We start from the raw sequence: 13,172 nt of genomic DNA on the forward strand, positions 1-13,172 counted from the left end.
ACTGGATACACGTGTCTTGTTTCCTTCACTCAGAGCTTCAGACCCCTTTTGGAATATAGGATTTTTTTTCCTTTTTATGTGTTTTTCCTGTAAAAACACTGTACAAATCCTATCAAATCCTCCGTTTTAAAGGAGCCCTCAGCCTCCACCCAATCCTACAAAATTAATCTCTTTCTCATCCATCTTTTGCAAAACTATGGTGGAAGTTGAGGTGTTTGGCATGCCTCCTGTGAAGGAGCTCCTCCAGAGAGTCATAATTTGTGGCTTCTCTGAAATGGTTCCGACTCCCCTGCTTTTTTTTACTGAAAAATAGTTTCTTTAGAAAAAACGTTCGGTAGAATTCCACCAAACAGGCCCTAATTCTTTTCTCTATTATTGGCCAAAAGATCCCCTTTGCTACCTACAGTCTGTTCGCTTGATCGTATTTGACTTATAAGTCATGATTTATTAGTCAACGAACAGTATCAGCCAATGATACTTTCAGCCATGGCTTATAAGGGGGTGTTTAGTTTGCGAAATGAAATTTTTTGATATCACATCGGATGTTTTGGAGATGTCGGAAGAGGTTTTCGGATACTAATAAAAAAACTAATTACACAGCTCGCCTATAAACTGCGAGACGAATTTATTAAGCCAAATTAATCCATCATTAGCGCATGTTAGTACTGTAGCACTTATAGCTAATCATGGACTAATTAGTCTTAAAACATTCGTCTCGCGATTTCCAACCAAACTGTGCAATTAGTTTTTTTATCTATATTTAATACTCCATACATATGCCGCAAAATTCGATGTAATAGTTTAGGGTGAAAATTTTTGAAAACTAGGCCTAAGCCAAACAAACCCAAACGAACGGGCGCTAGACCGATGGCCCATCCGACGGTCCAGATGCGCTCACTCGCCCCACCCCCGATTCGAATTTCAAAAATCATGGAACGCGCACGAGCCAGGGCGGAACAAAAAGGAAAGACGTTGGACACTTGGGCTAAAGCAGAGAGAGCAGCCGACCGTTGCTGCGGGCGGCTACCCTACCCCACCTGCCAGTCACACGACCCCCCCGCGCGCACGCCGCTTGACTTTACTCGACCGGTGGGGAGCGCAGAGCACCTCACTCGCGTCGCGTCCACCCCACAGATCTCACCGCCAAAGATGGCCCGCTGCGGCGACAGGGACATCGTGACGGCGGCGATGGCGCGGCAGCCCTGGCGCCGCCGCCACGGATGGCAGCTCCCCCTACACCCGCTTCAGGTTTGCGTGCCAATCCCATCCGGATAGTTCCTCTCTCCTTGCGATATGCTGTCCTCACTCCTCAGATCAGCTCATGTCGCCTCTGTCTTTCTCGTCGCGTGTGCGCAGCTCGTGGCCGCGGCAGTGTTCGCGCTTCTCGTCGCCGCGTTCTACGTCGTCCTGGGGCCATACATCGGCAACACCCTCGCCGGCAATATCCTCCTCGCTACTTTCTCCTTCTCGGTTCGCACATCTATCTCATCATTGACGGAATCATCACAACTTTTTTTTTGCGCCGGTCTGGTCGTCTTTCGGATGCTGAATCGGTGATCAAACAGGCCGCGGCGGCGGCGGCGCTCTACGTGCGCTGCACGGCGGTGGACCCGTCCGACCGGACTGACGCGAAGAAGACCAAGCGGCGGCGGCAGCTCGCGCGGGGCGGCGGGGCCACGGCGAAGCTGCCGCGGCTGCGGTATGGCTACATTTTGTGGCGCTACGCGGTGCGGTTGCTGCGGCGGGTTGAGGCGCGGGTCACCAACCGCTGGGTGCAGCGGAGCTACCTTGAGCAGTGGAACACCAGCGTTCAGCTCGATCCCATGCTCCCCTTCGCCTTCACCAGCCTCGATGACATCGTCTCGCCATGCGCCACCGCCGACGGGCACGAAATCTCCTTCTGCCCCATCTGCGACTGCGAGGTATTTGTTTCATTCTTCCCTCTGCGCATCGGTGATGATATGGCTCTGCTCGTTTCAGAGGATAAACACAGCAGCAAATGACATTAGTTCGATGTGGATGGATTAGTCTCGAAGCTTCGAAATTTCGAAATATATCAAATGAATTGAATGCTGACATTGTCTGTGAAACTCCATACCTTGGATTTACTATGACTGAAATGATATTTGCATGGGGAATTCTAAATGCTTGTACTTCTGTTACTATGCCAAAACGAACTGAATGTCTGAATCCATGGAATGTTTGTCAAATTCTGTTTTTGTTTTTGGGAATTTGCAACAATTCCCCAATAATCTAAACAGGAATTGAATTGTTCTACAGGTGAAGTTGCGTAGCAAGCACTGCAAGACCTGTGAGCGCTGCGTTGATGGATTTGATCACCACTGCAGGGTAACCACCAAAACTTACATATTAACTAAACTCCCAACTCCCTGCTTGTTGTATTATCTTAAACACAGTCCTCCAAATGCCAAGTGAATTAATCTTTTATGCTTTGTTTTGTACAGTGGCTAAACAATTGCATTGGAAGAAGGAACTATGCAACATTTATTCTGCTTATGTTCTTTGTCCTGCTGATGGTGGGCGCTAACGTTTTTGCCATCATTTTCGTTTCTCATCTCTTGAATTTGACTGGTACTAATTAGCTTATGATGACACACAACTTTACCAGCTTGTCATTGAGGGAGGAACAGCAATCGCGATCTTCATCCGCTGCTTTGTTGACAGCAAAGGGGTGAAAATGGAAATGGAGCACAGGCTGCACATGAGGCTCCCAAAAGGAGCTCATGCAGCACTATCAGTAAGTACATGAGGCATACACATGGAATTAAACATGACTTCTGTATTTACTTAGTTCTTGACTCAAATTTTATCTCCAATTTTTGCCACAGATGGCTTTTGTCATCTTCACATTGTACAGCACTGCAGCCCTGGGCCAGCTCTTCTTTTTCCACATGGTGCTCATTAGAAAGGTGGGGTATTCATTGCTGGTATTACTTTCAGCAATTGGCTCATATGATCATATCCACCTGAATAATAGTTTAGTACTGTGATTCATGTTTAGTATTAAGTATCTTTTGCTTATGAAATAGAGCAATTTTCTTCTAAGAAATAAAATGGTCGGTAATTACTTTCTCAATCACTACAGGGCATGAGGACCTACGACTACATTCTTGCGATGAGGGAAGCAGGAGCAGCATTTGATCCATTCGAAGACTCTGACTCTGACGAGAGCATCGACTTTGACTCACCAGAGAAGCCATCTTTCTTTTCAAGGGTCTTTTGCAGAAAAGATGAAGTAAATGAAGTAAGCAGCTTTTTTTTTTTTTGAAAGACCGAAGTAAGCAGCTATTAATTGCAGTAGTACTACTGCTGCTGCTGTATACTCATTACCAGTTAGTGAACCATTTAATAGTAACAAAGCTCACTTCAAACATGACACAGAGTGCTCGGAAGCTTCAGGAAGTCAGGATCGAGAGCGACCAAATGGATGCTTCAGGAAGGAAGGATGACATCCAGATCAACCCATGGACATTGATCAAGATGAGCAAGGAGAAGGCGATGGCAGCCGCTGAGCGCGCACGCGAGCGAATCAGACAGAAGCTGCCAACATCACCGATGAAACCACTGCCGGTGGAGACAAAGCGAGGCCCTCTGAACCCAGAGAGAAAACACATCACAACTGGGAAAGAGATCGTACCGGTCTTCACCAAGAGCTGGCTGTCGGTGTCGCCCACGGCGAGGATCTCGAGCCCCAGGAGGCGATTCTCAGGGTCATCGTCGCCTAAGCCGCAGAGGTACAGGAGCAACTTCGACCTGAGGCTCGCTGAGGTGTCGAGGGATCTGGAGACCCACATCTCGAAGCAGGTGCTGTGCTCCGTCGTCATGAAGGGTGTCGAGGACGAAGGCTATTCGTCGTAATGTAGGTGGGGTGTTGTATGTTTAGTTCACAAGATTCATTAAAGGGCGTACCCAGTGCAGAGAGCTCCCGCTCTGTGCGGGGTCTGAGGAAGGGTGTCAGTGGCAAGCTTTACCCTCGCCTGTTCAATGCGAGAAGACCGCGACTCGAACCCGGGACCTTCCGGTCACAGGCGGTAAGACTCTACCGCTTGCACCAGGCCCGCCCTTCAGTTCACAAGATTCATTGGTATTTTTTTTTTGGTTCTTGAGAATGGTGTGCTGTGCTTGCTTAGCATGATGCTGTCAATTCTCATTACATAGCTATTAGCATGATTCTTTCTGTTCCATAAAATTTGTTCAAGCACATTATCTAATCTTCAGAACTGAAGATTGATCACTATCTCCACTGCTTAGTGTAATGCGCTGGCTTTAATCTACACAAGAATTCATTCACTCATCACAGCCTCAGCCCTCAGGATGCCAGGCCTACCATCATATCTCCTGATACGGTAGTGTATGATCGTTTGTAATCCTGTATCATCTTCTCTCTAAGGCAGGTATGTAATGTACTTCTACATAATCTGCCCAAAAGGATCAGTAATCTAATCAACAATTCCACCAACTCTAGTCTCCTAAATGGTACCACAAGTCCATTGTTAGATCCTAGACCATAAACCCTAAAGCTTCTGTTTCTATATATGCGCGCATCGATAAGAAAGACCTTATAAATTATATATATGATAACAAAGATCTTTTCAAGAAAAGATGCAATATTTTTATGACTAGGCTAATATTAGCACCGAAGCCTATAGACACGTTATAGCATAGCCACAGAGTAAGGGGTTGTGCACGGTTGAAGCGTCTTTCGAATGATCACCTCTTCTAGTACCTTGATTAGGGTCCCAGAGGTGCCAAATCCTCTTCCTAATTGTTTGCATCCTAAGAACCAACCAGATCACGCTAGCACTGCTCTCAGTGCGCCTTGGATCCGATGTGGTCCTGTCTTCACGAACTTCTTTTGATACCTCTCCTGCTAGGGTTGGGCGTTCGGTCTACCCGAACTGAACTGACGAGTTCTTCGGTTACTTAGAAAGTTCGGCCATCTAAAAACAGAGACCAATCAGTTAGCTTTAAATGCCAGGAGTAAGCAAGTTCGGTCTCAGTTAGTTTGATTCAATCACGGTCATGAAACCCGTGATCGAACTAACTTGACCAAACTATCAGCCACAAAACAGCAGATTTTTTTAGCAAATTCTAGAAAAAATGACAAGACAACACGTAGATAAAACAAAGTGATAAGAGTGACAGTTGATACAAACCGACCAAAATGTAACATCATTAATAACAATCCAAAGTATGCATTCTGGCGACAAAGTTTGAATGTTGTAAGTTAGTTTTGTTACCCAAGATATATAACCGAACTAATCGTAAAAGGTTTGGTTAGTATAGACTTGGGACCGAACTAGTGATAAAAAACTTTGATCTTGATCTCGGTCAGTTCGGTTCAATCTTTATTTTTCAGTCAATTATCCTCAGTCCTATCTCCTGCACCATCTTGACTACGAAGGAAAGATGTATGTGGAGATTTTCTCTTAGAAAGAGGGTTCCTCCTAGAAAAGCTCAAAGGAAACATCTACAATAAAATATTTTTTGACATGGCCGACAAGAACATAATGAAGCTCTTCGTAGAAATGGGATCATCCTCTGATTAGACTACAAGAGTGTATCTGGGAGGTCTATTTAGAGCAAGGCTAATAATACAGCCGACTTGCTGGCTGTAAGGTTCCTTGCAGCCTTCTCTCAGCCCACTTATATATATTGCTCCATTAATACATGGCCACTTGCTCTCTCACAGACTTCTGCTGTGCCCAAGTAAGCTTCATCTCCCACTCGCATTTAGCTTACAATGTATTATAGTCTTATAACTAGAAGCAATTAATGATAGGTAGAGGCAGGTGGATTCGTTTGGTGGAGGACCAAGTAATCAGTGGTACGTGAATCCGATGTAGGTTATTGTCAGGGTCATGGCTTAACCCGGCGGTGATGTCGATGTGTTTCACCATTGGGTCAAGTTACCACCTGACATTGACATATCACTATTGGATTGTGGCCTAATCAATAGTGATATCCCTATATCACTGCTGGATCATAGCTCTACCCGACATTAAATTCACCGTTGGGTCAATAGAATCCTCAGTAGTTATATGGATCCTAGGCTCGTTACCTAGCAATGAAGATAGATCCTAGGCTCATTACCCAACAATGCAGATAGAATTCCTGCCGACTCTAGCATACCGAACAAAGATGGGCTAGTAGGGATTGTGTTCCATAAAACCTTCTTTGTTGGTATAATATTTTGATTAAGTAAAACTACATATTTTCTTCGTTAAAAAAATGTCATATTCTTGTTTTTTAGGACTCAATCCATCTCAACTTTGACCAAGTATATAAAAAGTACTAATATTTATAATAATAAAATATATATTTTGTAATAGATCTCTCGGGAGTATAAATATTAATATTATTATCTATAAAAATAACTAAGAAAAATTGACTTAATCCAAATCTAGGATGTTTTTTTTTGGATGGAAGAAGTAGTGTGAAGCGAAATAAATATATGTTTGGTCAATTTAGATCTCCTTTGGTAGAGCTTCCACCGATTTCAGCTTCTCTGACGCACGCACTGTTCACACATTGTTCGCCAGGGCTCTTTTTTTCTCTCCTCCCACAAGGCCGGTGAAGCAAAAAAAAAAAAAAAAAAAACTAGCACCACTGGCTCTGTGAGAGAAGGAAAGAGAAGAAAGAGAAAGAACTCATGTAAACAGTGCGTGTGTCAGAGAAGTTGAAGCTGGTGGGAGCTCTACAAAGAGCAGCTGATGCACGAACGCTGCCTTTGCAGCTAGCTCACTCTGTGGAATCGATTTATCCCCGAAAGGATTACATTTTGTACCTTTACCGTTCGCGTCGACTTTTTCGTAAGTTAGGTTGTAGGAGTCCTTGTCACGAACTCACCGCGATTTGCCCTTCTAGCTGTAAGCAACCGATGTGCTCAGTGCTCCCTCAATCGCTTTCCCTAAATTAGAGAGTGGTAAAATGGTAGAAACTTGGGAGACTTAGCACACAAGGTTGACCTATAACAGTCACGTACGTTTAAGCACCTCCAAGCTTGTTTTGGAACTTTCCACCCTTTATTTGAAAGCTGGAAATAGCTAAGTCACCTCGAAGATAACTGCATATATACCAATCGAGAGGGTTTCTTCTCCACGATGCGTGACAGTCTATTGTCACGACTCACGAGTCACAACAAACAAATCCTCCTCACGAAACCAACACACCGGCTCGAATAAGAAAAGTGGGATATGATTCGGAGCACTACGCGACCATTTCATGCATATGCTTGCGAAAGTAGTACGGGAAATGACTCGGCCCTGACAGACTTTAATTAGAAAGCAGCAGACGCTCATCATCTCCACATCATCCTTTTAGTTTCTATATACAATCATTTTGTAAACGACCATCCAAACCCCGAAGAACGAACGTGTTACAAACCTCCACGGATCAACTAGCTAGGCACTAACTCAACTACCAATGGTAAGCTGGTAATAAAGTGGTAAGCATAGAACAATGGCTTAATTGAAGATGAAAAACCCCATCGCGTACATGTCCAGCCACAGCATCACATAATCTTGGTTTTCTCGGAGCGTCGTAGACAACCTTTTGCAGCCTCCATGCAGGGCCCCTATCATGAAGTCTGAAGAAACGCCACCCTTGTCATGAGCCGACGGCACAGCGAAACGCCCCGGGATTGCGGACGCTCCTTCTCTGAAGACGCCGACGCCGTGGCGTGCTCCAGGGTCTTGGCCCTCGCAATCTCCATATACCTGGGTCTCTTTCGCTTGTAGAGGCTCGCGGCGTCGGGGTTGATGGCGCGGCCATCCATGACAGGCTCGTGCAAAAGCGAGACTATGACCAGGAGAATCTTGTCCACCGTCCAAGCCGGCGTCCACCAGTGCTTGTTGTCAGTCAGGAAGTCCAGGCAAACCAGTCCACTCCTCGGATCGATGTTCGGGTGGTACACCTGAAATCGCAAGGACATGCATGCGTGAACCAAGAACTGCAAGGAGCTAGCGAGCCGGAGATCATAGGAACAGTGCGTGGTACATACGTACCTTGGTTGCGAAGGTGACCTTGGGAGGCTTCAAGGGGTAGTGGCGAGGGAACTTGAAGCGGACGGTGAACACTCCCCCGTCGTAGGGGCTACCTCGGGGGCCGACGACGACGACCTGCCAGTGGAAGAGGTCCGTCGCGTCGGCGCCGGGGACGCACCACTCGGGCGGGTCGGCCCAGAGCCCCTCGAGCTCCTTCTGGAGCCGCGTCGTCCAGAGACGGGACTTGTCTGGCCTCGCGCCCGTGGTCGTCGTCGTTCCCTGGAGACGGAGAGCACCGCCACCGGGAGCCATGGCCTTTGCCTGCATGGCCGGTGGGCGGTGATGCAACGATCGGGGAGCCTAGCTAGGGACTCCACGAAGGCACCAAACGAACAGAGGTCAGAATGTGAAACGTGGACTTGGTTGGTTAACTCGAAATGGCTTGAAGGGGGGAGGGGCCGGCATATATAAGATGGAGGACTTTTTACGCACACTGCGTGGGCGGTGGGCCGTAGTCTAGCGCAGTGCGTACGTCAGTACGTGGTGAAAGCCATGAGCCTGTGAGTAACCGAGGAGAGACTCAGACTCCATTTATCGACAACTTGCACTCTTGTAGTGTGAGGCAATACCAGATACCATGAACAAAGTACTCATGAAGTCTACGTCAAACCATATAACATATATAAAGGCTGCATTTAGAAAATTGAGAAACTTCCGCATGAACAATTGCTTCAAAATAAGCTAGAGACATATATTACTTCACTATTAATAGCAATCGCACAATATTGTGCTCTTTCTTTTTTGGAAAAATATTTGGTACAAACCACACATGCGGTGCAATCATAAAAATAAAATCCTCGAAACATAAAATTTTCATCTGATGCGTATGTATAATGTACCTATAGATATTTTATCTCAAAAATTGAGGTGCAAAATCGTTGTCGGTGTTTCCTACAACCAAAAGTTTCCTTGGCATTATATATATGATTCACTATTTCAAGTATAAAATTGAAAAAAATGCAATCGCCGTAAGACAAGAAAATAAGGGGAGTACTTGATTACAACATTCGTGCTTAGCTGTCTTCGGATCGATTTTTCTTACCACTAGTTTCTCGCAAAATACAATTTTTGAAACAGCTATAACAATAGTGTGCAAAATCCTTCACCTAAGCCGCCCCCGCGTCGCTCCTCTGGAACGGCACGAACGGTGGCCCAAGGTGCGGGGAGGGCCATGCTAACAATAGTGACATCATGGCTTCACACTAATGGGATGCTAGAGAGGATCAAGGCTTTGGAGGTGTGAGAGGTGATCACGTCGTTTGCGTCCGTAGTCCACCCTTCTTGGCTACGCTGTGGATCCTGCAGGGCGGTGGCCAAACTTGGCAGCCCGGTCCTCCAATCTGTGCAGACACCGTGGCTATGGGTTGCTCTTCTCGGCAGGCACGGCGCCGTCTGCTGCGACGATGTGGAGCGTGTCAATCATGGAGCATCAGGCTAGGCATCCCATGGTGGTCGGCGATGGCTAAGCCGGCGATGATTGTTGGAGACCGGCGCAACAACGACTAGCTTTGAAAGGCGGTCGGTGCGGACTAGAGGCAACTTGTTGTGGTTGGGGCCGTGCACGCTGGTCCCACATGACAACTTCTAGTTTGGTGTTGCGGTGGTTCCATTTTTGCCTCATGGGGCTTAGCAGTGGCACGACGGGAAGGTGTGTTTCGACCTTGGGTATAGAGGTAATGACGTCTTTGGCGCTATTTGTTGTGTGGTCACTCTCCCCCACTGGGGGGTGGGGGTTGATTGAAAAAACTTGTGCCAGATTATCAAGTTGGCATTGGTGGCGTGTGTGGATGTTGTTTTTTCTCCTTGGACGTGTTGTTGCGGACCCTCCCTACCCCCCTACCCAAAGCTCGCTGTTGTGGCATGTTGTGTGGTGTTATCGGTGCTCCGGTTGTCCTGTCGTTGCTTTCTTCGTGTGGGTGTTTTTTATTTCTTTTTTGGCTGCATATTTTTGTTAAGTCACTTCTCTATTAATATGTATCGGCCAAATTTCGTGCCGTTGTTTTTTGAGAGAGAAAAAAAGGTAGTTATGAAAACAACCTACTGTATAAGTACTTTGAAATACAAATTTACCAGTTTGATAAGATTTATAAAGTCAAAATAATTATTTACAACTTAAACAACAATATAATTGTGCAGATCAACATATACAAGAAATTTGAGTTTTTCTAATTAGAAAAATACGCGGCCACTATAGTTTGACAAAGGGATAAAGTAGAGGCCGGAGAAGCGCCGCCTAAAGGTAGGAAATGGTAAGGCGACGGTGCATCCCCGAAGAAACGCCACCACCTTTTTCCACGTCTCACGGTGCACCCCGATCTTCGTTTCATGGGCAGGCGACGATGCGTCGTCGCGGCGCTCCAATATCTCACGGGACTCGGGCACCACGATCCTCTTTTCTTTGTAGGCAGAACTCCTAGACCTAGCAGCCACATCGTTGTGGTACCTCGGCCTGCTCGTGTCTTTCTTGGCCGGGTAGAAGTGCGAGACGATGGGCGTCGAGGAGTACTCCCAGGTCCACGCTCTGGCCGTCCCCTCGTACAGCTCGAGGTCGGCCGCGTAGATATCAGCGATGTCCTCGTTGATGGGGTCGCAGTCGAGGACGGGGTCGTAGAGCACGGAGACAACGTAGAGGAGGAGCTTGTCCACGGTCATTGCCACGCTCCAGTTTTCGTAGTGGAAGATGTCCAGCATCAGCTCCCCTTCTGAGCTGGTGTTCGGGTGGTACACCTGCGGACGTGTACGGATGGCACAATATATAAGAGATCGTCATCGAATCCATCGAAACGAGAAGAGAGGGATCGAGACGTACCTTGGTTTTGAAGGTGATCTTTGGGGGCTTCAAGGGATAATTGCCGATGAAGTCGATGTCGACGGGGAACGTCCCTCCGGCGTAGGGGCTGCCATCAGGGCCGTCGATGACCACCTCCCAGTGGAGGATGTCCGTGACCGGCGAGGCGCCAGGCCGGCAGAAGTCCGGCGGGTCGACCCACAGGGTTTCGAGCTCTTTCTGGATCCGTTTTCTAGACGGCTCAGAGCCCATCATCATCCTTCCTCCCAGGAGCTAGTGATCCGGCCGATCTGTCGCCGTATACTCGTATCGCGGGCGGTGCCAGCCGTGCGCTCCTCCGATGGCCTGTGGAAGGTCGTAAAACCCTAATTTGTTCTGGCGAAGGCTGCGTTGACAGTTTATTTACAACGAAATTAAACGTACTAGCCCTGGAGTGAGAAGAGATCGCTCCGAAATCCACGGTTTCGACGCTTCAATCTACTCGACCCCAGAGATCAATATATATAACCACTTTTCCGTGTCCGACATGTGGAGTCACCCTCTTTTGCTACGGGATTGGTTTGTTTCTAAGATGCACTAAGACATGATGAAAAAATCATTTAATAAACCAACCAAAAGCGTAATGGATCCACACCCAAACGTTACGAATAATAAGAAGTACAAATGATCAACGATCATTTCAATCCGTCCATTCTTTTTTCTCGATCACCCAAAAGACTTGCGCGCTTTTGTATTAAGAGAAAGCGTTGTAGTCCTTCCAAACATTGCCATTCGGTCCTTTCACTGATCCAATCATTCGATACAAGGCTATGTTGCCCGTTGGCACCATTAGTATGGACGGTAATGCTAGGAACCAGACGTCCGTCTGTGCCGGACACCCCTACTAGTGGACCCTGACGTCCAAAAGGCTATCTTATCCGTTCGTTTCTATCCACTCTCCTCCAGTCACCACAGCGCATCACCGCGACCACGCTCCGCCATGCCTCCCGCACGCCTTCCTCTCCACCACGCCTCCCGCACGCCTTCCTCTCCACTGCCGCCGAGCCCGCACTGCCGCGGCGTGCTCCCTCACGACCGCGTAGCCGCTGCCGCCTTGCTGCGTGAGGCCGCACCCACCCGATTGCTATCGTCGCCTCCACCGCGGGCACCGCTCGCCGGGGACACTGCACGCGCCCTACCGCCGGGGCCAGCGCAACAGCTTACCCGCTGCTATCCTCGTTCTCCACCGCGACTGCAGAGTCGGATCCCGTTTTGCCCGCCTGCTTGCCAGGTTTTGCTCAAAGTGCATGTTGCAAGCGTATATTTTAAATATTTTAGATGTTTCAGAGGTATGTTGCAAGCGTTTCAGATGGATGTTGCAAAAGTATATCAGGATGTTGCATATGTTGCAATGGTTGCATACGTATATTTCAAGTGTATGTTCTAAATCTTTCATCTGGTCCAGACGTATGTTGCAAGTGTTTTATCTGGATGTTGCAAAAAGTAGATCTAGATGTTGCATATACATGCACGTTGCAAGCATATGTTTCAAGTGTTTTAAGGTGTTTTCTACGTATGTTTGCAAGTGTTTTATCTGGATGTTGCATATATTTGCAATGGTTTTCAAATGTTTTCCAGACATTTTCGCAAGTGTTTCATATGCTTGTTTTAAGTGCTTCATTTGTCTTTTTTTTTATGTTGCAACTGTTGCATCTGGATGTTTCAAAAGTAGATCGGATGCTGCACATGTGATACGTGTGAAAAGCGGCTGGCGGCACACGACATTCAGGGCGGGGTGGGACCACTACTGATGCGCTCGCTCGCTCGCCCGACACGTGGTATCACCGGATAGATGATTACTTTAATTTAGAGTCTTTTTAGGTGTATATAGACATAGATATATAGATATAGAATAGATAGATAGCTATAGAAGAGAAGATAACTTGAGCAACGCCATCTTCATCTCAGTATACACGTGTCTATGACCTGTCAAGTGCCGCGTTGACCTCCTCGTCAACTTGGTCAATCTTCATCATCCTCTGTCCAGATGTCTTCTCGTACTCCATGTGAGCAATGCAGATCACCCATGGCTTCTTTAATTAGAAGTCCCTTCTTTGTCAAAGTCTTACCTCACCCTACCCTTCGCCAAGTCTTAGCTCGCCCTACAACACCATGTGGCCCATAGGCGTCAAGCCTCCTTGCCACACAAACCCATGGTCACGGTCCATCAATGCCGAGCGTAGCCTACCCTTCACCACATTTTCCTTCGACACACATTCCTATCACCACTGCTTAGTCCCGTGATAAAAACATACATTACATGTGCCCTACATGGAACT

At 47.1% G+C, this 13,172-nt stretch overlaps 3 protein-coding genes across 4 annotated transcripts; 1 reads left to right on the forward strand and 2 right to left on the reverse strand.

The window, feature by feature from the left end:
* The first annotated feature begins 1,090 nt into the window (after nt 1–1,090).
* On the forward strand, nt 1,091–4,215 carry LOC136467636 (protein S-acyltransferase 18-like). Of its 2 annotated transcripts, XM_066466397.1 has the most exons (9): nt 1,091–1,248; nt 1,357–1,470; nt 1,566–1,922; nt 2,281–2,349; nt 2,466–2,537; nt 2,630–2,758; nt 2,850–2,930; nt 3,107–3,265; nt 3,403–4,215. In XM_066466397.1, exons 1-9 carry the CDS (start codon nt 1,150–1,152, stop codon nt 3,877–3,879), a joined length of 1,557 nt encoding a protein of 518 aa, XP_066322494.1. In that variant the 5' UTR covers nt 1,091–1,149; the 3' UTR covers nt 3,880–4,215. The 2 variants fall into 2 exon arrangements, with proteins under 2 accessions (XP_066322494.1, XP_066322493.1); XM_066466396.1 differs by having other exon boundaries at nt 1,357–1,922.
* A 3,385-nt stretch (nt 4,216–7,600) lies between these two features.
* Nucleotides 7,601–8,423, reverse strand: LOC136466099 (uncharacterized). The gene is made up of 2 exons (XM_066464575.1): nt 8,028–8,423; nt 7,601–7,936 (listed from the first exon to the last, which is right to left on the reverse strand). The coding sequence occupies exons 1-2, from the start codon at nt 8,331–8,333 to the stop codon at nt 7,601–7,603; spliced, it is 642 nt and encodes a 213-aa protein (XP_066320672.1). The 5' UTR covers nt 8,334–8,423.
* A 1,812-nt stretch (nt 8,424–10,235) lies between these two features.
* On the reverse strand, nt 10,236–11,109 carry LOC136466100 (ubiquitin-conjugating enzyme E2 11-like). The gene is made up of 2 exons (XM_066464576.1): nt 10,876–11,109; nt 10,236–10,793 (listed from the first exon to the last, which is right to left on the reverse strand). The coding sequence occupies exons 1-2, from the start codon at nt 11,107–11,109 to the stop codon at nt 10,236–10,238; spliced, it is 792 nt and encodes a 263-aa protein (XP_066320673.1).
* Nucleotides 11,110–13,172: the final 2,063 nt, after the last annotated feature.

This window comes from Miscanthus floridulus, chromosome 7 (genome assembly GCF_019320115.1).
Source record: "Miscanthus floridulus cultivar M001 chromosome 7, ASM1932011v1, whole genome shotgun sequence".
Classification (NCBI taxonomy): Eukaryota; Viridiplantae; Streptophyta; class Magnoliopsida; order Poales; family Poaceae; genus Miscanthus; species Miscanthus floridulus.